At 40.8% G+C, this 23,300-nt stretch overlaps 1 protein-coding gene across 15 annotated transcripts in view; it reads left to right on the forward strand.

The window, feature by feature from the left end:
- The window catches only part of ST3GAL3 (ST3 beta-galactoside alpha-2,3-sialyltransferase 3), a 184,752-nt gene that overhangs the window by 123,897 nt on the left and 37,555 nt on the right, over positions 1 to 23,300 (forward strand). For all 15 annotated transcript variants that reach the window (XR_014565167.1, XR_014565168.1, XR_014565169.1 and 12 more), the window contains 3 exons: positions 489 to 584; positions 1,733 to 1,919; positions 16,210 to 16,356. Coding sequence is in view for 12 of the 15 variants with exons in the window: in XM_083742264.1 (XP_083598390.1) it covers positions 489 to 584; positions 1,733 to 1,919; positions 16,210 to 16,356 (430 nt within the window). In the remaining 3 variants the exon portion in view is untranslated. The remainder of the gene's footprint in view (positions 1 to 488; positions 585 to 1,732; positions 1,920 to 16,209; positions 16,357 to 23,300) is intronic.

A 23,300-nucleotide genomic window follows, 5' to 3' on the forward strand; every position in this document is an offset into this window, starting at 1 on the left:
AAGGGAAGAGAATTGCAGTAGGAATTCTAACATGATTTTAACTAACAATCTACAACTGTCATTTTCCTCTTAAGGATTGTTTATTTGGGACCTTTCTCTGCATATTTTCCTGTGCATAGATAAATGGTATTTAATTAAGCAGTTACTATTCTTCTGTGCAAACAAAATCTGCACTTAGTTTCACTGTTTAACTCTTCCCTTACAGTTGTTTCATTATGAAAAGAAACATTTTGTTAGCTATTTAAATGCAGTGATTTCATCTTGAGCCAATAAGCCTAAGTAGATATGGTGAGAACATTTCCTCCTTTTGCTACCTGTGTTGCTATGCTCCCTGTATTATAAATTGACAGAGTTTGTTACTGCAAATTAATAGAGTACAGCCTCCTGATTATACTTACAGTGTCTGAATTGGATCTTGACCAGGAGGAGCTCTGTGCTTGTGGATTTTACTGTTTACCCAACTGCCCTTATCTCTGCTTCCTTCCCAGTCTCAGTTGCCGGAGATGTGTTATTGTGGGAAATGGTGGTATTCTAGCAAACAAGTCACTGGGTTTGAAAATCGATGACTACGACATTGTTATCAGGTGAGTTGTCCACACAGGGGAGAGGAATAGGTGTTCTATAATTCTTTTCCTACTATGTGCAGTAGAGGTTTGCAGCACCTCTGGCCCTGTCAGATTCCAGTGTCCTTGGCACAATATGCCTCAGATAAAAGACTAAGGTTGGAATTAGAAAGTGTGGCAGATGTGGGGCTGCTGCTAAAAACAGCAGCTTCTTGTTTCATTCTCTTCCCCTTCCGCAGTAGCAACTAATAATACAATGTGTGACATAAAATCATCTCATTCTGAGTTGCAAACAGCTAATGAAATGTAGTGGGGAAATCTGGGGCACACTGGCAAGACGTTAAATGTTTTTCCTTATCGGGGAGGCATAGGAGGATGTGGGACTACTGCTTTTCAGAACAGCCATTCTGATATTGTCTAGTCCTGAACTATAAGAGATAGAGACCCAGTTGCCAGTTTCTTGGTTTCCTGTTGGAAGGAAATTGTGGTGCAATGGTGACATCGCTTCATATGTCGAGTACCCAAGGGCATTCAAGGAGCTCCTTTTCCAGAGTTGGATACCAAAATTTTTCATCTTCAAGTGCTTAGGGATGCTCTGGTTTGTGGACAACTAGTTTCAGTTTATAAGGCAGTCTTGCTAGCACTACCTCATGAGCATGATTATACCACAAACTAAATTGTAGGTGAAAAGTTCTATGCACTTATGCTTTGTGATAAGCTTTGATGATAAATATCGGCCCACACCATAGTCCTAGTAGAGAATAACTACTTACCAGCAGTTCAATATGTTCTAGGAAAAATCAAGATAGTGTAGATGGATGAGAATGGGCACTAATAACTTCTTTTATATTTGTATTGAGAATAGTGGCTGGCTCTTTATTTGAGTGCTTAGCTTCTCACTTTGGCCTGTGGAAGAATCAGGAAACACTAAATTCTGAAATTCTTGGTTGCTCAGTCAGGTCTAATTGATAATCTCTTTATACACATTAACTCCAGAAGTTGGATGCAAGCAGTTTTAACTGCTTCACTGGCAGTTACGAGCTCTCAGCATATTTGCTCATGTCTGACTTTTGTTTAATCTTATAGTTTCTATCCTGTGTTTTTGCTACCATTTCAAACTGAACTCTGGTGTAAATGCAACTGGCAGCTCTTCTCTGAACTCTCTGTAGGCTGAACTCTGCTCCAGTGAAAGGCTTTGAAAAGGATGTTGGTGGCAAGACAACAATGCGAATAACATACCCAGAAGGGGCCATCCAGAAACCAGAGCAATATGAAAAGGATTCCCTCTTTGTGCTGGCAGGGTTCAAGTGGCAGGATTTCAAGTGGCTGAAGTACATTGTTTACAAGGAAAAAGTGGTAAGAGTTACTCTGGAGAAGAACTCCTGGTATTTCCTGACTTTTTGCTTATAGCTCTCAGTGCTGTGCTTACATTTCTTGCACAGCTCTGTTTCTGTGGAATGCATCCTATCCATTTGCCTTTCAAAGTAATAAAATGGGCTTCAGAATGCCTTTCTAATCTCAAATGACCCTGAGTTTGAACACCGACAAAATAAAGCAGAAATGTGGGGTTTGAGGCATGTAATAAATAAATACGGTAATTTAAAATGGCAGCGTAAGAACAACATATCTTTGTAGGCTGCTTGTTATTGATAAAAACAAGGCTGATAAATTAATCCAATATTCAAGGCAAATAAATTCAAACAAAATAGGAAAATGATTTGGGAGATAAGCTAGGCTATCTAAGAACACTCCAGTCAGGCTGCTATTCCTTTTCAGGTTATTTTTGGTCTCACATACCTGTTTCATTCTGGCCTTTTTTAGCTGCTTGAGACATAAGTTGTACTGTAAGCATAGAACACATTTTTTCATAGGTTGAGAATCCAGTGTGGGGTAGTGGAACCCTGGGAGTCTAGGGTTCAAATCCCCACTCAGCCATGCTCACTGGGTGATCATGAAACAGTTACTGCCTCTCTTAGTTACTAACCTACCTCTTAGAGTTGTTGTGGGGCTTAAATGTTGAGGGGGAGAACCATGTCCACCATCCACAGCTCCTTAGAGAAAAAAATGAATATAAATGCAATAAGTTAACAAACATTAGGGATAACCATGTTTCTAGTTTTGAAGTGTCAGCATTGTCTCATCTTTTCTATTGGAAAAGGCGGCAGCAGAAAGATACTTAAAAATGCAGACTGCCAAACTTAGCTCAGACACTTTTTAAATAACTGGGCAGCCCTGATTCATACATGCAATGCTATTTAGTGGGTTGGATTCAAATATACTTCCTTACCTCAATAAAATGATTTCATCTGTAGGAAACTCTCCTTGAACATCTGGTTCATGTTGGTAAAGGAGCCAAATGAGGGCAAAGGTTTCCTTGGAAATAAGTAGCCTCTAGGTTTTCCCCGCTCTAAAAAATAACCCTATACCTACTTTCACCAGTAGGCTGCCAAAATGAACAGCTTATGGAGCAAGTGCCTGCGGCATCAGGAAGATGTCTTTAGTAGTGTAAGTCTGCTGTTGAGTGAGCACCTGCCTGCAAGTGCAGCCACGCTCAACAGCCTGCTCATTGCAGAGGTGTGTCTGATGCACACTGTGCAGGGATGACGTTGGAGGTCGAATAGGGTGCAGCTGAATCTGGGCAAGGGGAAATGCTTCTGTTTTTATTCCATGTGCACATCAGTTGCCTTCTATAAGATCTGAACAATCTTCAATCTACATATCTTAGGAAGGAAAGACAAAATTTACTATGAAGCGAAAAGTTCTCTCCTAGCAAATCTTAGCATATGGGCTCCAGAGGTACCAGTGGAGGAAGGAACAAAAGAAACCATCTCCCATACAGTACCCACTTCAATGATTATTTCATTCGAAATAATGGGGAAATGTCTTACTACAGTGTATTTGGATTTTTTTCTCCATATGCTTATACCTGCCTATGGAACCATTACAGAAGAAGGGCAGTTTTATCAGCTTAGCTCTCTTTAGGACCATAGAAACCACTATTTATTGATGGCAGCAAGTCTTTTTTTCCTTTTCCCTTTTCTTTACTGGTTTTGAATATTGTGTAAGCGTGCAGAGAACAGTGGATAGCTCAAGTGGCAACTAATTCTTCTTGTGCAACACATTACCACTGTGGGTATTACCTTATTAGCAGATTTATTTAGTCACACATGAACTCTCTGCCACCATCCAGGAAGAGCCAGCACAACAATACAGTCTTGCCCCCCCCCCCAACCAATGAATGATCCAAATAGGTTAAAATTAATCCTCTTTGCCTTGCATCAAAGAGGAAATGGGTGCTTTAAACATTTAAAATGAATCACAGTCACAAGGTAAGCAAAAGGGGGGGGGAAGGGAGGGGCAATGCTATTAAACTGATTCTCTCTACAAGGTGTTGTACACACAGGGAGTGGAGCAGAAATTCTCTTTCACTCCCCTTCTTTGACCTTGTTCTTGCAAGGCAGTTTTCCAGGACAAACTGAGAGGCACGTTCAGGGAGGAGTTAAAATATGTGTCATAGGAGTTTGGGAAGGTCCTTTAATCCTTTTATAAAGCAATTGCCAAACTGCTGCTGGGACAGGAGTTAGCATTCCTGGGCGACAATGTACAGAACTGTAGTATTCCTGAACTTCTTTCATCCTGCCTAAATAAGAATAAAAGTTCTCACATTATAAATATGAAAGGAATTGGAAAAGTACTTTCTGCTTTGAAATTTTAGCTTTAGACCACTTGACAATGCTGCATCTGAAACCTTGCCTCCCTCCCCACAAGCTTCAGGGAGATGTACGGTACTTCTCCTTGTTGTTGTTTGGGCATTGTTTCCCAGACTTGTAATCTGCTGGTATTTGCAAATACTATTAGCATAACTTTCCATTGATATGCTCATTTTTAAATGTTCTATTCATTTTTTTAGTGCTCTCTGGAGGTGAGGTAGTGACAGTGCTCAATAGCTTGCATAGGATGTCTAGTTCCCCATGCATTTATTCATTACCAAGGAAGGAGTTTATCTCATGCTGTTGCCTATTTTCAGAGTTCTCAGTCACCAAGATGAATTATCACTAAATATGCTGTGTTTCTTTGCCTCTCCAGCTTTACTGTCATTTCAGTTCAGTGATTTGTTTGTTTTTGAATTTATTTATGTTGTAGTTCGGGGGGGATAGGGGCTTCTTCACTACTCTCAGCACTCTTAACAAACTACAGTTCACAGGATTCTTTGGGGAAAGCCATAACAGTGCCCCAACTTATAGGCATGTGAAGACTTTATTAGAGCTAATGGGGAAATAGTTGACACTTAACAGCACTTCCTGTAGGATGGCACGCTTAAGTACCAATGTACATTTGGAGGGAGAAGTCTACCAGTGGGATGGCACAGCACTGTCAGAGGCCTCTCAGTAGTTCCATAGAAAGAGTTCAGAGATGTGCATGTCCTGCTGGCTGTGTTATTGCAATGACACCAAAATTGTAGTCAGTGGGAGGAAAACAAGAAGTAAAAAGGGGAGAAATAAGAAAATACCCCTTCCTGTCCTATAGAGAAGACTGTGCTGAAGCTGCTGGAATCAGCTTTGGTTTTGTTATGCCAACTAAGATTAGCAGTTAGGTTTATGGCCTTTTTGGCTTGTCTGTGCATGGCTGTGTAATAAGGAGACACACAAGTTGTCCCAACAGCTTCATGCAGCTTCATGTAGTTGCTGTAAATTCTTCAGTTTAGCACAGCAAAAGATCATACAAATCCATGCAGGTTAAACACATTTTGAAAAGTAGGAGCTTGTGTAGGTATACACACACACACACACACACACACACACACACACACAAAGTGTATTTATGTAAACATAAGGCAGACATTTCCCTGCTGAACTCCCAGTTTGTCTTAGTGTTTGCCATATATAAATCATAATTTAGTTTATATGTGGGAGAAGCAGAAAATCTGGCAGTGTTGCCCTGCCCACACAACAGTAGACAAGCATAAGTCTACAAGACTATACAGGTTTGCACAGGATATCTTTGGCAGTGCTGAAACTGTTCTTTTCACTGTGGTGCTCTCCATCAGGTGGATGGCTATAAGTGAAAGGGAAAAGTGCTTAATATTAAGGTCAGCATCACAGAAATGACATAAAATGAGTGCCTTTTTGAGAACAGGTGACCCATCAAATCCTTAGAAAGTGTTGAATGGAGTATTACAACTGAGAATACGCATGAGTTCATTTGTGCAGCCTACAAATACAAAACCCATTGGGAGCTCTTGAAGTTAGAAGGCATTGTGGATGGTTATGAAAATCATGTACTTGAAGTATGTGCTATACACAAAGGTATTTGACATTTCTTCCTCTTTCTTCTTAATGTTTGCGTTTCCTCTGATAGCCAAATATCTAAGTATTTACTTACGCCAGTTACCCACTTGTAAACACTGTGGGGAAAAGAATCTATGCACTGAAGGTTTCAAATAGAATATTTGTGTACCCTGAGCATGGTGATCTGAGTATTTGTGATTCAGTTTCTTTAAAAATGTGTGTTTTTGAGTGCTCAGAACTACATTCTACAGTAAAGTCTTCAGACCTTACTTCAGACTTTTGATTTGCTTGGAGGGCTTCTGCTTAGGTAAAGGCAAACATTTAGCATCTAACTTGCAGCCCGGAACAAGAAATATTTTAGAGCACTATATTCAAAACCATCTGCAAGAACCATGCAAGCTTACCAGCTACTGACTAAAACACCCTGTTTAGTTAGATGCCTTTATTATTTATCACATCAGAATTCTTCTTCCTTTTCTTCTGTTTGTGATTCTCATGAACAAATGTAAGCAGATGAGTCTTGAGTTGCTAATTGAGAGTGCCTACTTTGGGGCCTAACCAAAGTTATATGTGGGCAGAAACACTTCCCATTTGTCAGTCTGGTAAACCTACCTTTCACTTGTGCAATGGAGTCAGGGGTTGTATAACTACATTCCTGGTTGGGTGGGGCACACAAAGAGGCACATGGTGAATTGGAGCATTGTTTGGTCTACATCTGCCCTTTTCCGTTTCCTCTCTCAATTGTTGCCAATTGTACCAAAGGCCAACTGCATTCACCTAGATACTTTGAGGCAAGCCTCCATTCTCATTCATTGTTCTGTGTAATTTTCACAAACTTGTTCCTGAAGTATAAAGCACAAAAATATCCCCTTACAGAAGCCCTTATTTCCAAATGATTTGTCTTTCCTGCTGATCTACCAGCCATTCTCATACAACTGATGTGCAACTAATTAGGGATCAATGAGCAGTTTTACAGGACTAAAGTTTTGTTTGCAGGACGTGGAGTACTATATTGTGATGTAACCTGCAGAATCTGTGAGATGCACAGCTATGAATCAACACACCTCCTGAGTTACGGCTCTTTAAACAAAACTGGGTTGAAGAAACGTCATTTCTTTGCTGCCCTAGGGGCATCATGCATCAACAGGCTAACTGAGTCCTGGTATCATTCATTTCAGGGACAAATTTGGAGTGGAGAAGTAGCAAGAGTACTTAACACTTTCCCCACCTACCACTTCTCTGCTGCATATCACCCCCACCTGCAGCGTTCCAAATTCATGTTTGTCCTTGCAATGACTAGGAGATGCATGGGAAGTAATTTTGACCACAGAAATAATTACCTGGGGAAGGGTAATGCATCCACCTTTCAGTTCTTTATATGAAATTGAGGCAGCATAGTGACTATAGACTCAACTACAGAGGAACAAAATGTGCACAAATAACTCATCTTTGCACTATTTCTTCTATTTTTTGCCTGTCTCTGATCCCTCACCCCACCCATTTTTTGGTTAATTGGTCAGTTACATTATATTTTTGCACATTTTTCAGCAGTACAACTGAAAGTTCAACCAGGGCATGAGGAACCTTTACTAGGAAGGTAGCTAATAACCCAATCGTATCCATGCAACTTAAATGATAGCTCATTTATCCCTTGGGCAGATGCAAGGAAAAAGAAATGCAATTCAAATAAAAAGTGTGAGAAGGAATGTATGACACCAGACTGTTGCACTGTGAGCAACATGAACACAAAATATATCTAGGAGATCTACCACCACCCCTACCCCATGAGCACACCTTTATGTGAGCTCTCTTTGGACCTTTTTCTTTGCCCCTTTGTGTGAGAAACTGGGAAAAGTAGAGTTGTCATACGTTCAGAATTTCCCAGACATAAACAGAATACTGCAGTTGGAATCAGGGTCTGGGCAGAAATCGGCAAAATGTCCAGGAAAATTTGGATGTATGGCAACCCATGTTGGCAGTGTAGTTTTTGCCGATTTTCCTTTAAAAATAGCTCAGAACCATTTTTGGTGTTTTGGGTTTTTTTGCAATTTTGCAAAAAATAAAATAAAAAGCTCAACAACCTTTGTGTCTGGGTTTTCACTTTTTGAAATATGGCAGCCCTAGGAAAAGGCAGGTACTATATGTCCAGTGGAGATGTGTGAAGTCCACTCTGCTAAATCCGCAGGCTGAACTAATCCTGCAGCTATCCCAGTCTAATTGTTGGTGGCTGAACAAAGAGACAGAGGAGCTGTTAGGTCTTCAGGGTCACTGGTGGCTTGGAGATTTGCTGGAGAATCATACTTTCCTTTCTCTGTGGAGATGCTGGGTTCAAGGTCTGGGCTGGACTGAATCCTGGCACTTGGATACATTTAAGGACATTAAAAATACAGCCCGTTAACTGGTTTTAGTCCTTTGCACAACATGCAACATTTATTACATGCCTCCAGCTTGGAAGCTTTTCAGAATGCATTCTTCATTAGTGTCTTTGCACTCCACTAAAATATGATGGCTAGAAAAGTGCCATACTTCAAGAAAGAGCTTGAATACAAGCTATATTCTAGGTGGACCTATCAGGGGTTGGCTGTTCCTTCATGGCTTGTGGATGTCAGGCATTTTGAGCCAGTGTGTTTAATGCTTTTTTTAAAAGTCAAATAACCTTTTAATGATGGTATATAATAAAGCCCATTTGAAAACATATCTGAGGTTCGTAGTTGGGTGAGAAGAGTGGTGATTATGTCGGGAAGAGCAGGCGCAAACCAAACTAGACTTCACCAACTGCCCACAAATCAGAGATTCCTGGTGGCCGTGACCAAGCTACAGAGCAACAGAGCAAACTCTGTATTTTAAGGGCTGTTGCTTCAATGAGAGCAGGGGTGTCCAGGGAATTTCCATTGGGTTTGCTTTGCCCAGTTTCTGCTTTCATAATACAACACTCCTTATTTGATGACAAATGCACTTCATTGTGAGACTTTATTGCTTGCTGAAGGAAATAATTACTTCCTGCAACTAATTATATAAAAATGAAGTCACAAGAACAGGCCAATTGCCTGGGAAGTGACTCAGTGCAATGATTGTAAGAAAAGCACTGGAAAAGATCTCAGTAGCAGTACTTCACTAGACCTCCGCTTTGGTGTTCCATAATGAAGAATAGATAAGCATCTTTTTTTCTGAGCCTACCCAACACATGACTGCAAAGGAGTGGAGAAATTGGCAGTGTTGATACCATCCTCCACACATTCTTGAGATAGCTTGGTGTTTTTAACACCCTCTCTGGTGTCATTACTCGGTTCAAGCATTCAGATAACAGAAGGCCAAGGATACCCTGACATCCCCCAAGTTGCTCTCCTCGGTTCAACCAGTATTGGCAAATGTAAGTAATGACAGGCACCGGAAAACTCGCAGCTCTTCAGGATGCAAACTCCCACTTTGATGGTGGAAACAACCTCAGTGCCTTGCAAAGAGGGGGGATGGATATCGTTTGACTGAGAAAGAAGAATGAATTTAGTCACAAATCTCAAGAAGGAATGTAATGTAACAGCAAAATCCTCTACATGCCTTCTCAGAAATAAGCCCCATTGAGTTCAATGCGTTCACTTGTGCAATTGAATATCTGCCACTCCCCCTGTTATTCAGGTGGAGACAATAATAGATTCTGGAAGAAGTAAAGGCAAACTCAGCTCATATGTGCCCTGCTTTCACCTGTGCTCTCATAGATGAAACAATTATATCCTCCCAAATCTACCTTACAAACCACATTCCATATATAGAATTTCCTTAGCTGTGCTCTTCCTGTTCGCTGAGCATTTCATGTGACATCCCACATGATGTGGATTCAATTGATTCAAGTGTAAAGTTAAAGAAATTGGAAGGAGGGTGTAATTTAGCCCTCCACTCAAGAAGAACAAAATAGGAGCCCTCCCTAATTACTGATCACTGGAGTAAAGGCAAGTAAGAAGTGATATGATATATATAAAATTATGCATGGCATGAAGAAATTGGAGATAAAAAAGTTTTTATTCATTTCTCATAACAATAGAGCTCATGGACTCCAGTGAAGCTGAATGTTGGAAGATTCAGGACAGATGAAAGGAAATACTTCTTCACACAGTGCATAGTTAAACTTTGGAATTTGTTCCACAAGAGACAGTGATGGCCACTAACTTGGGTGGCTTGAACAGAGGTGGCTTCAAGGAAGATAAGGTTATCTGTAGCTACTAGCTACAATAACTGGCAGAAGTTTATTCCAGATGCTTCTAGAAGTGAAGCCCTTGATGGTGCCGAAGCAGTGTCATGCTTCTCAATACCAGTTTCTGGCAACCATAGGAAGGGAGAGGGCTGTTGCATTCAGATCTCGCTTGTGGGCTTCCCATGGGCGTGTGGCTGGCCATTGTAAAAGCAGAAAGCTAGTTGGACCACTGTCCTGATCCAGCAGGGCTATTCCTATGTTACTACTGCTAAGATACTGTAAAATCTGCTGCTTGTCTGCTTGAATTTCTGCCTCTTGGGCTACAGGGTACTCACTGTATTGAATCACCTCCCATCAACTCATCTCTAGCCCCTATCCTAAAAAAGATTGCTCTTATCCCAGATCTGAGGAATATACTTTTTGATAAGGTCTATACAAACATTCAGAAAATATCCCTTAGCTCTCTTCCCATGACTGAGCTGAATGAGCTCTAAGAAATGTGTGGTTTTAGTAGTGCCTGGCATTTGTTAACTGCCCTGTCTGTCTGCTCCTCTGAGTCTAAAGAAGGGCAGGTATCCCCAATAGGAATTAACAGCTTTAGACATTTCCCCAAGCATCTGTCTCTAATCAGACTATTAGACATAATAGTGGCTGCCCCAGTAGAACACAGCAGCTGAGAGGATACCTTAATACTAGCTGCTAAAGCCTACAGGGGTTAGTGGCTATGGAGCCAGCTGCCTGTGGTTTGTATAGTGGTGGATATGAGCTTTATAGCTGAGAAACAAGGAGCTGTAGAACAAAACCGCAAAGCCTCTGTTTTGGAACCCAAACACAAGGAACAGGATGCTTTTATTTTGAATGCATTCAGCATGGTAGCACATTTCAGTAATGTTGATAATCCTAGAATAATACAAATGAAATAGACCAGAATATCACCAATATCCTGTTACCCAAAGTAGAATATATTTTCAAACTCCAGTGTGCCCAAAATAGGTTGAAGCAAAGTGTACCATGGTAAAAAGACTGCACAGCTAATACCTCTGCAAGTGAGCCCTGCCGCCCTTAAAGGGAAAGCAATCCAATCCAACAATCTGGTTTCTCCTCCCCCTAGAAGTCAAGTCCTTGATGGTCTAGAAGCAATAGGTCATATTAATTATAGCATTAAGAAAAAAATTGAAATACATACACACATTTTTGATGCATTAAGTTTGCCTGCCCATCGCTAGCTCCTGGAGTTTACACACAGATGTTGCTGGCAACAAGACAAGGTAGTTCATATAAACCTAGAAAATTTCATGTTTAGAAAACTCCTTGTTACATTTTCTTTGATGCCATCCACAAAATGAAAATATTGCTGACTTTGGGGTTTTGTTTTCATTTGTAGATGTTTCAGGATCACAGCATTGGCTTCTGGGCATAAAGACAAGCTATAGGAAGCTTTCCTAGTTGATAATGTTTTGTTGACGATTGTTTAAACCCCAGAGCTTGCATAAAACACAGAAATATATTTAATCCAATTTGTAAATACTTTATTTAAACAAGCAGTCCATCTGCTTCAGTTCACAGTTGCATTCAAAGCACTGCCCCACATGTTTCTGAGTCATGGGCCACCCCTTCTTATTGCATTGTGAAATTGGCCAAGATCCTTCCATTATCCTGGAGTTGCAAACATGGTGCTCATGACTGATTACTTCCACTGGTACCTTTGAAACTCCCCCCCCCCCCCTCATCATGAGGTATCAAAGATATAGAGCTGAAGAAGAACTTAGAGATACATTCTATTGCACTGCCTCTTTCATCTGTATTTACACTTCAAAGCTCAGAGCAGCATCCAAGCTGTCAATCTGAGTTTTACAAAGCACATAATGTTAGAAGAGGAAGGGGGAAGAGTGTTGCTCCTTTCAGCTTCCTCTTTCAGTTGTATGAGTTTTTCAAGGCTCAGATTGGCAGCCAACATCTTGTCAGAAAGTGAGGTGACCCAAAGGGTAAGAGGAAAAGCAGGATATAACAAAAGAGGAGTGGTCTTTATATACCCCACTTTCCCTCTTACCCTTTCTCATTGGATTCTGCACCAGTTAAAGTTTCTGAACCATCTTCAGAAGCAGCTCCATGTGTAAGATGTTGCAGTAATATAATCTAGAGGTTACCAGAACATAGACAACAGAAGTTAGGCGGGCTGTCCCTGTCCAGATGGGGGCACAGCTGGGCCATCAGCCAAAGCTGATGGAATGCACTCCGCACACCCAAGGCCAGCTGAGCCTCCAACGATAGCAAAAGATCCAGGAGTACCCTCAAGCTACATATCTGCTCCTTCAAAGGAAGTCTAATCCCATCAAGAGCAGGTAATTTCCCAACCATCCGTTCTATGGAACCACCCACTAAAAATGCCTCAGTTTTACCTGGATTGAGCATCAGTTTATTGGCTCTTATTCAGTCCATTACTGAGGCAAGGACTAGAGGGGTTTTATTGGAAATACTGTACACCTCTGCATTTCGCACCTTTCTTTCTCTAAACTGCCACTTCAGAGTGTGTTCACACATGAAGCATTTTCTGCATAGATGTCTTAACATGCAGTAAATTGCATTCGTCCCCTACAGTGGACACACATTTCTGTTCTCCACGCCTATATGTGGTGTGCCACAGTAGTGATTTTATTATAGGAAAACTGGTTTGAATGTTTTGTTACCTCACCACCACTTCCAGGTAACTCCAAATAGCTTTACAGAATGTGATGTTGAAATCCATCATGTGAATTACAGCACTGTTTCTTGATACTAAAACTTTTAATTGTTTCTCTTTGAACATTCCTTTAATTGACACCTTTCTGTCTACCATAACTACTTCCCAGAAACTGTTAGCACTTTTTCTCTCGCTATAAACACTGCCTATCAACTGATACTGTAATATCAGTAGTAACTCATGGCAAGTCTTTTTATTTCACGTATTTCCAGGACTCAGGGCAGAGGCTATAGCTCATTGGCAGAGACTGTGCATTGCATGCAGAAGGTTCCAGGACCAATTTTTGGTATCCCTGGGTAGGAAGAACTCTAGTCTGAAACCCCCAAGAGCCACATGAGCTAGATTGACCAGTGGTCTGGTTCAGTATTAGGCAACTTCCTGTACTTATCTGCATCCCACTTGGTAAGGAAGAAGTGATACTTCTGCTACTCCTTATTTTGATGATGACTGTTTTGTCAGCTTTTGTCTTTGTATAGACTTTTTTACCCTGGGGAGCAGAAATTGCTGCTATTTAAAATTATATGAAAATTGCTTAGTTAGTATAGGAGAAAGCACAAACTGTTTAAAGTGGAAACTGGCAGTGTGTAGAAAAGGCTGTGCTCTGCCTTGAAGCTGGTGTCCTCCAGATGTTTTGGACTACAGCTGTCTTCAGCTGCAGCCAACATAGCTTCACTGACTGGGGGTGATGGAAATTGCAGTGAAAAACATATGGAGGGCGCCAGATTCAGAAGGCTGTTCTATCTACAAGGCTGGGAGCAAGCAAAAAATAATAATGAAATTTTGGTGGGAAACTCTCTGTTCTTAAGGGTTGAGAACTATGGCAGCAGGTGGGAATCTCAAGGGAGAGAGAAGAAGCAAAAGCCATGGGAAAACCAGTAGGGAAGGACTGTTGGAGCTGGGGCTGAAATGTGCCCATCCACTAAGCTGCAGGCCATTTTTATGCCCACATTTCCATATACCGGTACATCTCATCTGTTTGGGCATTTTGTTAGTTAATTATTAAAGACCAATAGATTTTATAATTGCTTTAAAAAACAACTGGTGACTAACATGTGACCCTCCTTAATTTATTGGAGTACAGTTGCTCTAATCCCTGGCCATTGGGCATGCTTACTGGTGCTGATGAGTGTTAAGAGTCGAATAACATCTGGAGGAGCACAGGTTAGCTGCCAGTATTTTAAAAGCAGATAATTCACAATGAGTGGATTGTGGGAATTCATTAAAAAACATAGTTTTGTGTGTCGGACTGCTGACTAGATATCGGCACATCAGGAGCTTCTGGGAACTCTCAAGAGCAAGGTGTGATCTCTGTATCATGTTGAAAATTTAACACATGTTTCTAGTTCCACTGAAGATTGTGGTTATAGAGTAAGGAGCAATAGTGCCATCTAAGTGGTGCTGTCATGCTCCATACTGCACATTAATCTTCAGAAGGTAGTCTTCTTCAAAAATATTGTGTTGCATATCCTAATGATTTTCTGCTGTTCATAATAGAAATTGAGCACTTGTGAAAACAATACCCAAAGCATTGGATTAGGTACTGCAGGGAATCAGTGCCGTTGCAGGCTCTCTGTAATTGGAGCTGCTTGATTTGTCTCCACTAATCTTTCCTCAGCTGTGGATTTTACATCAAATAGCTGGTTTTCTCAGGGGCACAATAAGAAGTACAGACCAAACTACAGTAAATAAAGATACCTAATCCATTCTAGACATGAGCCGAGAGCCTAGTTTCCTCATCTGTCAGAGTTCTCCCTTCCTTCGATTTATGAGGTGTTTCATTCTGCAGACATTCAGCTTTTCCTTTAGCCCATGGGTGCAAAGGGCAGGGAGTATATATGGTTCACTGGGAGAACAAGAGAAATATATTACCAGTGTTGATGGTCAGTCTAGGGAACAGCCAGACTGAAGCTACTTTCATTTTGTAAATTGAGTTGAGATTGAACTTACTCACAGTTTTGAGAAAGCAAAAGTCTGGTGGTGGAATTTTAAGTGATTCTGGGCATATTTTTATGAGTTCCCAAATGCACTTCTCACTTATACAGCCCATTTACTTAAGCAATTGTGTTTCTGCTTGATATAAGTAGGCCATGACCTATTATTGCTGTCCAGAAAATATTTGAAGTATGGTTGTAATTTGTAGGAAGAATGCAGCAAACCTCTGGTCTTGGATGCACATAATCTCCAATGTTTCTGCAATGAAAATTGGGACTTCCCATTCCAGAAAGATAAGTTTACTATTTATACCCCACACATCTTATTGGGTTGCCCCAGCACTCTGGGCAGCTTCCAACATATATAAAAACATAATAAAGCATTAAACATTAAAAAGCACTTCCCTATACCAACTCTACTTCGGCAACAGAGTTGGCGGGGTGGGCAGTGTGGCACTTCCCATTTCATCCCAAGTGGAGAAATGGGACACACTACTCCTGCTCCTGTGCTGTGGATGTAACTGCTACTGGTGGTTCTCCCACTTTACGTTGATAGGTGTTTTCTTTCTCTTTTCCTGCCATGTCCACAGCTTTCCAATTATGAAGTATTTCCAAAGAAATCCCCTAGAAGGTACACAATGGAGAGTGGGTGTTAGGAATGTAAAAAGCAGGAGCTAGGCCTATGTGTAAGGGACGCTGATGACGCTGTAGTCTAAAGCACTGAACCTCTTGGGCTTGCCGATCAGAAGGTCGGCGGTTCGAATCCTCACGACGGGGTGAGCTCCCATTGCTCGGTCCCAGTTCCAGCCAACCTAGCATTTCGAAAGCACACCCAAAAAAGTGTAAGTGGATAAATAGGTACCACTCCGGTGGGAAGGTAAACGGTGTTTCAGTGTTCCATTGCGCCAGAAGCAGCTTAGTCATGCTGGCCACATGACCTGGAAAAACTGTCTGTGGACAAACACTGGCTCCCTCAGCCTGTAAAGCGAGATGAGTGCCACAACTACAGAGTCGTTTGCAACTGGACTTAACTGTCAGGGGTCCTTTACCTTTACCTTTAGGCCTATGTGTGGGCCAATTTAGTAAGTCCCCCCCCCCAAGACTTTGTAATAGTACTAAACCACCACCAACACCAAACCCCTTCTATTATGCTCACAATTTGTTGTCGTTGTTACTTCCCCTTTCCTGTATGTGTATGTGACAAGACTTATTTGTCTTGGATTGTAAATCAGATGTGACCTAACAAGGATGGCTGAAGTTGGAGTATGGGTGGAATGTATCTTAAAAGCCCAGACAAGAATGGCTGGAATGGACCCATCATTCAGGGCTTTTTTGTGTAACCTGCCCATACCTTGGCATCATTCCTTGGTAGATCCTAGAATATGTTCCTAGGATATAATTTCTTTCTACAGAGCTGGCAGGTTCAAAAGAAAAACAGGTTTGTGAGATTATAGCATGTCAGTTATCTAACCATTTGCGATGGGCCTTTGCTTTTCTACAGAGTGCCTCTGATGGCTTCTGGAAGTCTGTGGCAACCCATGTTCCAAGAGAGCCACATGAAATCCGTATCCTGAATCCATATTTCATCCAAGAGGCAGCTTTCAGCTTTATTGGCCTTCCTTTCAACAATGGTCTGATGGGCAGAGGGGTAAGTGTGCAGGAAGCTTACCCCCAATATGACACTTTATTTTGTGCTGCTTATAGAAAGCAAAATGTGAATTTAATCCATGATCCGTAGTCCTTTCCCAAAGCCACACTCATCTAATAGAGGTAATTCCTCTGGTCAGAGACTCTGTAACTTCTGTGTTTGTGCAGTGTCTAGCATACTGGTGCTAAATGTTAGATAGAAGCTGTAATAGTGATTATCAGAAAGGTGATTAAAAAATGATAAAAATAGATTTCACAAATGAGGAATGCAAATTGCAACGTTTCACATAAAACAGGTATGACTGGGTCAGATGTGGTCATATGTGCTATATGTTTTAAATTGCATCAATACACATATGATACTGCTTCATGTTGCTTGAGAGAGTATGTACTTATGTACTTCCCTGGCACATGGGGGAAGTACATTGTTTTCCCTCCTTCAAGATATATAAATTGAATAAGTTGTTGTTATGTGAAATGGAATTCTCTCAAAATGAATGCAGCTGGAAGATGTCAAGATAAGTTCTTACTGGGACCTTTTGGGTCCCCAAAACGTTTTGCCACCAACCCTTACTACACTCAACACAACTCAGTGATTTTTAGGGCCATGGAGCCTGTGCCCTTAATGAAGCAAATGTGTTCATTTGCCAATGACTCCAACTGCTTGTCACAATATCAGCCACTTACCACTTCCTTTTAAAATTTGTAGCATCAAGTGACAGGTACTGCCAGTTGCCTTAATATACATATTGTGAAATTTGCTGCTATCTGCAAGCAAGTGTAAGTAACTGGAGCAAAATTTACATTTTTGATGAAAAGTTCTAGCCCATGGGAATATGGTATTCCACTTGTTTTAGTTTTACATCCCATAGCTTGTCTTACAGAGGCTAGGCTAGTCTCATTTGCAGAAAAATCAGTCTGGCCACCTGCTTCTTCTTTGGGGAATATAAACAGGGACGTACAAGCAGGTTTCAAGATTCCAGCCAATTAACAGGAATCTTATAGCACTGTTTGTGGGCTCATATAATGCTGGAGTGATCATTTTTTTACCTGATGGCACACATCTGCACATAATGCTACTCTTCTTGCTTGGATGCTATAAGTAAGCTTAAGCAGGCCTATTTCTTCCTTCAGTTTTCTTTTTTATTTCTTCAGCCAACACCTTTGGCAAACCATGGCTGAACTTCCCTCAAGATTCTGTAGGTACTGGAAGTTTATAGGTCCTTGCTAGGGCATTTTCACATTATTAATATTATTATTTTAAATAATGAAATAATATATTTCTGAATATTTGGGGAATCTCCTCAATATGCAGAATTACCACCTTTGTTTGGATGATGGACTTGTTTTGCTTCCATACTGATGGGCATGGAATCACCTAAGTTTTGTATTAGAGGGGATGGTGATATTTTCATTTTATTATGTATTTTATGTTCTGATTTTCATTTTAATATTGTGAACGGCCCTGTGATCTTCAGATGAAAGGCAGTATACAAATTTCAAAAGTAAATAAATATGAAAAACAACTCAATTCAATTTTCATCATTCTTATGTCCTTCACTCAGGAATGGACTCCCTTTCACTTTGAGGGATTACAGCAAAAATGTTCCCTTAATTTCTCCAGTATGTTAGCAGTGTGAGTAAACATAGAGTATAAGGTAATTTGTAGATGGAACAGAGCTGCTGATTAGAGGACACAGAAAAGAATGTTTCATCTATGTCTGAGATACACTTCATCACTATACAGTGGTACCTCGGGTTACATATGCTTCAGGTTACATACGCTTCAGGTTACAGACTCCGCTAACCCAGAAATAGTACCTCGGGTTAAGAACTTTGCTTCAGGATGAGAACAGAAATCGTGCTCTGGCGGCGCAGCAACAGCCGGAGGCCCCATTAGCTAAAGTGGTGCTTCAGGTTAAGAACAGTTTCAGGTTAAGAACAGACCTCCGGAATGAATTAAGTACTTAACCCGAGGTACCACTGTACTAGAATTGATAGAATGGGAAACCATGCAGACATTCCTTAAGCCTCTTCAGGTCCTATTTATTTCTGTTACAATATATTCCTGTCATTAGATATAGAAAAAGTAAATGATCCTCCCAAGACCCTTCCTCATATGCCTTTTAAATATCTGGGTTTCTTTTGCTGGAAGAGGACAAATTGCCCAGCTAGGTCAGCTCTGTGCTTCAGCATTCTGTCTTCATCATTAGGCTGCATTATCTGATTCAAAGGAATGGGTAAAAGATAAACAATTGTTGCATAGAGCCAGGACAAGTTGCCTGTTAAGAAGATTTTAACACCTTCCCCACAGTATGTTTTTTCTTGTTCCCCCAGCAAGGTAGATAATGTATTTTGAAAAGCTTCTTGATTAATATTTGGAATCATTTTCAGTTAAACTGTTTTTTTATTGAGTATATACCCAAGTATATTCTCATAGTTGTGTGGTTTTTTTTAATCCTCATAAATTTGTTATCCTACTTTTTTGTACTAGTGACAACCAATCTAAAGGTGACATTGTGCAGAAAAATATTTCCTCATCTCAGTTTTCACTCTTTGCTTCACAGAATGGCCCTTATTCTTTTATCCTATGAGCTAGGCAGGCTAGATATTGCCCCTCTGCATTCCTGTTGGACTTTGTAATTATAGAGATGTTTGTCATCTCCTCTCTAAGGTAAACAATCCCAGCCTTTGCAATTTTCCTGTACAGAAGAATCAGCCCAGACCCGTGAGAGTTCATTCCCCTTCCTTTTCTGGCATACTCCACCCCCACAATACATTTGGAAGGTGTGTTTTTTTCATGAAATGGGAGACTTGGAATGAATACACTTTGCTAGGTGGGATTTCTAAAGGTGTGCCATGGCCTGCTATGAGAGAGCACTAGGCAGTAAGCTTCTTAGAGAGTGAGTGAGTCAGACCACCTAGATGGCGAAGAGTCATGTGATGAAATTCAATCAGTTTATTTATGCAGACAGACATGGAGAAAAAATATGTAGTGATTAGACTCTGAAATCAAGAACATGCAAATTTGGTGTAAGATGCACTTCTAGTCATTAAGAATAATTGCACCCAAAACGACTCAAAGAGAATGATGAGAAAGCCAGGGATACTACTGAGATTGACTATTTTCTTAAACAAATGTAAGTAATCCAGGTGTTTAGTTTCTACGTACATAAGAGATAAAATGAGACATTCAAAGCTCTTTCCCCCTAAAAATTAACCTTCAGAAGTGGGAAAATAGTCAGAACTGAACATCAGGAAGACATCTTGCATTATTTCATTTTCATTTTCAATTAGGCTGGATTTTAACACACAGCAAAGCAACTCATTATTTACAGATATGCTGAAAATATGATTGCAGAATGCATAGTAGAATACTTTAATTGTGTATTTTCTGTTGGTCATTTTTATATTTGTGTTCTGCATACTGACTATAAACATATATGAAATCTATTAAAACCAGCCCTTTCATTAAAAGCCCCAAAGCCTGTTGGAGCAAGAAAGTCTTCACCAGCCAGCACAAGGACAACAAAGAAGGAGCCAGTCTAGCTTCTCTAGGGAAGGAGTGATTGCAATTTAACTTCTCAAATATGCTCTGCCCCTAGTAGCATGTATATTCTTGTACCAGAACAACCGGCTGATTGTCAGGAAAAGTGGGGCTTCAAAGCATTGCGCAGGTTGAAAATGGGTCTCCTGATGTATTAGTGACATCAGTTGATTGACAGTTGATCTTCTGGTGGGGGATATGTCCTGCTTCTTCTAGGGTAGTTTGTCCACCTTTGGTCCTCGCCTGCACTCAGCTTTCATCTGTGGCTCCTAGATGCTGTCAGCATGTGACAGCAGTCACACCTCTGGAAACAGCTTTGACTGGCTGGCTAAACCTGGTGAAGGTAGCTGATAGGTCTCAAACTCTCAGTGAGTTAGGGACTTTCCCTACATGTGAAGACAGGGTCTGGCAGATTGAGTGGGTCCAGTGGTCAAGAGGGTGATTTCATTCATGACAGAAAGGCTTTGGGAGTGATCCCTGTGGAAAAATCTTCAGGAGAAGAAAAGGCTAAGGAATAAACCTGACACAAATCCTGAGTGGAGTCCCTAAGACGGTTGGATGGTGTCTTGTATACCTCCTTCCGGCAACTCTTGCAGCCAAGCTGGTGCCAAATGTATTGCTCTGAATTCCTTTAAACCACAAAAGCAAGGCCAAGAGGGGGGTCTTGTCATCTGGGCAGCCCAGGATCTCCATATACATTGCCCAGGCTTGCACTCCCAGGTAGTCACTATGCAGTTTGACTTCATCCCGTGAGGCAAATTCCATTGTCTCTTGAGACAGGCACTGCTGTGACAAGATTTTCTATTTTAGCAAGGATTTCCCTTATCCAAATTATGCATGTATACATTCTGAGAATCCATTTCCCCCTACTTTCATTCTTATCAACAAAACAGCTTCTGATGAGGGGTTTTGATGTGTATGGTGGGTGACAAACATTTTTTTGCTAGCCTCTTTTTGCTCAGTTTATTTTTATTTTGAAAAACATTATCTTAAATACACATACAATTAAATTTCTTTGGAATGTAGAAAAGAGACTGCAGAAATGAACATGCTCTGAATTGAGCTTTCTGAGGTTTTGATAGGTTGTGTTACAATATCAAATTGGTAAAATCAACCAAGGAGGGCTTTAATTAGAACCTGATGTTTAACTTTATGAAAGTATGCTTGGGCATGTTTTAAAAAAATCTAGTTTATGAGACTTTAAGGAAAACAGATTTTTGCCAATGGCCTCTATCAGATGAAGTAAACGGTAAACTATTTGGTCAGATGCTTTGAACAAAAGCAAAATTAGCTATGCAGGTGTAGGACCTTAGAAAGTTAGGATCTTGTGCTACACATAGGGACAATTACAATCCCATCTGAGAACTTGTTTGCATCCACTTGGGACCTCCATGTACTCATGAGTTATACTTTAGTGCACAACTGGAATGTATGAAGCAACCCCAGGGAAAAGGAGGGTGGCTATGAAACAGGGTTTCTCACAAAAGCATTGTACCTTCCTTTGTATAGACTGTGACACCTATGAGCTGCTTGTTACTGTATTACTTTAGAGCAGAGGCAGTGGGAATAGGAGTGATTTGCAGCACCATCCTACCAAATGGATGCCAAGGGTAAATCTTTGCCATAAAGACACTGCAGAGTCCTCTTCATGTAATGTGCAGCTTGCTCTTTAATCTTTGTGGTATCTTAACAGTCAGTTAACCAAACCTCCTCTTTTTGTCAAGAACTTAATTGAAAAAGGTACTGGGGAATTAATGAAAGATAATATGTAATGAAAGTCCTCTCACAAAGTGTCTATCTTGAGCATGTCCAGAATTGTACAAAAAGGCACCAGCAAAGCATAAGGTCAGGCAGAGGCTTGAGGTAGATCATCTCCTTAATAACTAGGGCCAATCTGAAATCATTATAAAGGGCCGTAATATTCCATACCTCTTTCCAAGCTTAAATAAACTTCAGGGCGCTGCTAGCACACCACATATGGTAACAATGTGCTGCCAATTAACTTTGTAATTTTAGGGGGGTTTTCAACAGGGTTGAGAAGGCTGAGTGAAATGGTTCAAGGCTGATCTCAAAGTGTTTCTTCCAGGATTTAATAAATGGTTAAATGCAGGAACATTCTCCACTTTGAGACTATAATTTGTGCCAGATGAATCTGGAGAATACTGTGAGGTACAATAGTGCATAGACAGCAAAGATGGCTGAAAGATTCATTCAGTTGTGTGAGACTTGCTTTCTAGGCAGAATTGGATAGGGTATGTGGAAAGTGGGGAAGCTTCAGTGTGTTGTAGGCTTTTTAGTGATATATGCCTCTGGATTGAGAAGTGGGTAAGGCAAACTTTCAGGGAAAGACCATCAAATCTTTCTCCTTCCCTTAACACTGTCAGCATTATTTGGGGGTATAAAAGAAACTTTTGGTGCAGGACTTTAAGGTAGGGTATTGGCAGCATGTCACCCCACTGCTCAAACTGCACTGGCTTCCATATTGTCTTTTGGGCCCAGTTCAGAGTGCTGGTTTGGACCTTTAAAGCCCCATACCAGGTAGGACCAGGATATCTGAGGGATAACTGTCTGAATCACCCTGCTCATTAAGATCATCCCTAGAGATCCACTTGTCGGTTCAAATACATGTTTTGAAACAAGGAAGAGACTTTATCTGCTACCACTCCCATACTCTGGAACATCCTGCCCTGGGGAGGTTTGTTTTGCCCCCTGTTTGTATGCCTTCTACTAGAGCAGTGGTTTCCAGTTAGCTAAGTACTGCAGACCCCCTGCTTTTCAAAAGCCAAGCTATGAACCCCCCACTTTTGAAAATGTTATCTATGTGGTAGTTTTTATTACGTGCATAGTGCCAGCATAACCCTCCAACATGTCCCAGCACAAAACCAGGACAGGCACCTTCCAGCTTATAATTCTTTCAGGTAAATAACTAAAGACCACTACTTCTAATTAGCATTCAGGGTGCATCCTTATAAATCATTTTTTGTAGCAGATTGATTACGCAGAGTAATTCACACTCTTATCTTTTCTGTCCTTGCTACTATCATTCCAATTATACAGAATGGAAACTAATGTTAGTAGAGATAGTATCTAGCTCTCTGTGTGGTCTTGGGTAATTCATGAGCTAGGCTTTAGTTGTCTTTTCAGCCAGTTTGTTGCTCTAGTGAGAAATGACATCCATAGGAGTGACTGAATTCAGCTGATACATATTGATGCTGTGCTCATGACCTGGCTTGTTTACCTGCTGTAAATGTGTGTTGCATTTGTATCTGTTCAGCATGATCTTAAGCCATAGAATGCACTTTTCTGCAGTTATTTGGTCAAACTGGACGTTGCATACAACAGCATGTACAGTGGTACCTCGGGTTACAGACCCTTCAGGTTACAGACGCTTCAGGTTA

This window comes from Podarcis gaigeae, assembly GCF_964106915.1.
Source record: "Podarcis gaigeae genome assembly, chromosome: 6".
Lineage (NCBI taxonomy): Eukaryota > Metazoa > Chordata > Lepidosauria > Squamata > Lacertidae > Podarcis > Podarcis gaigeae.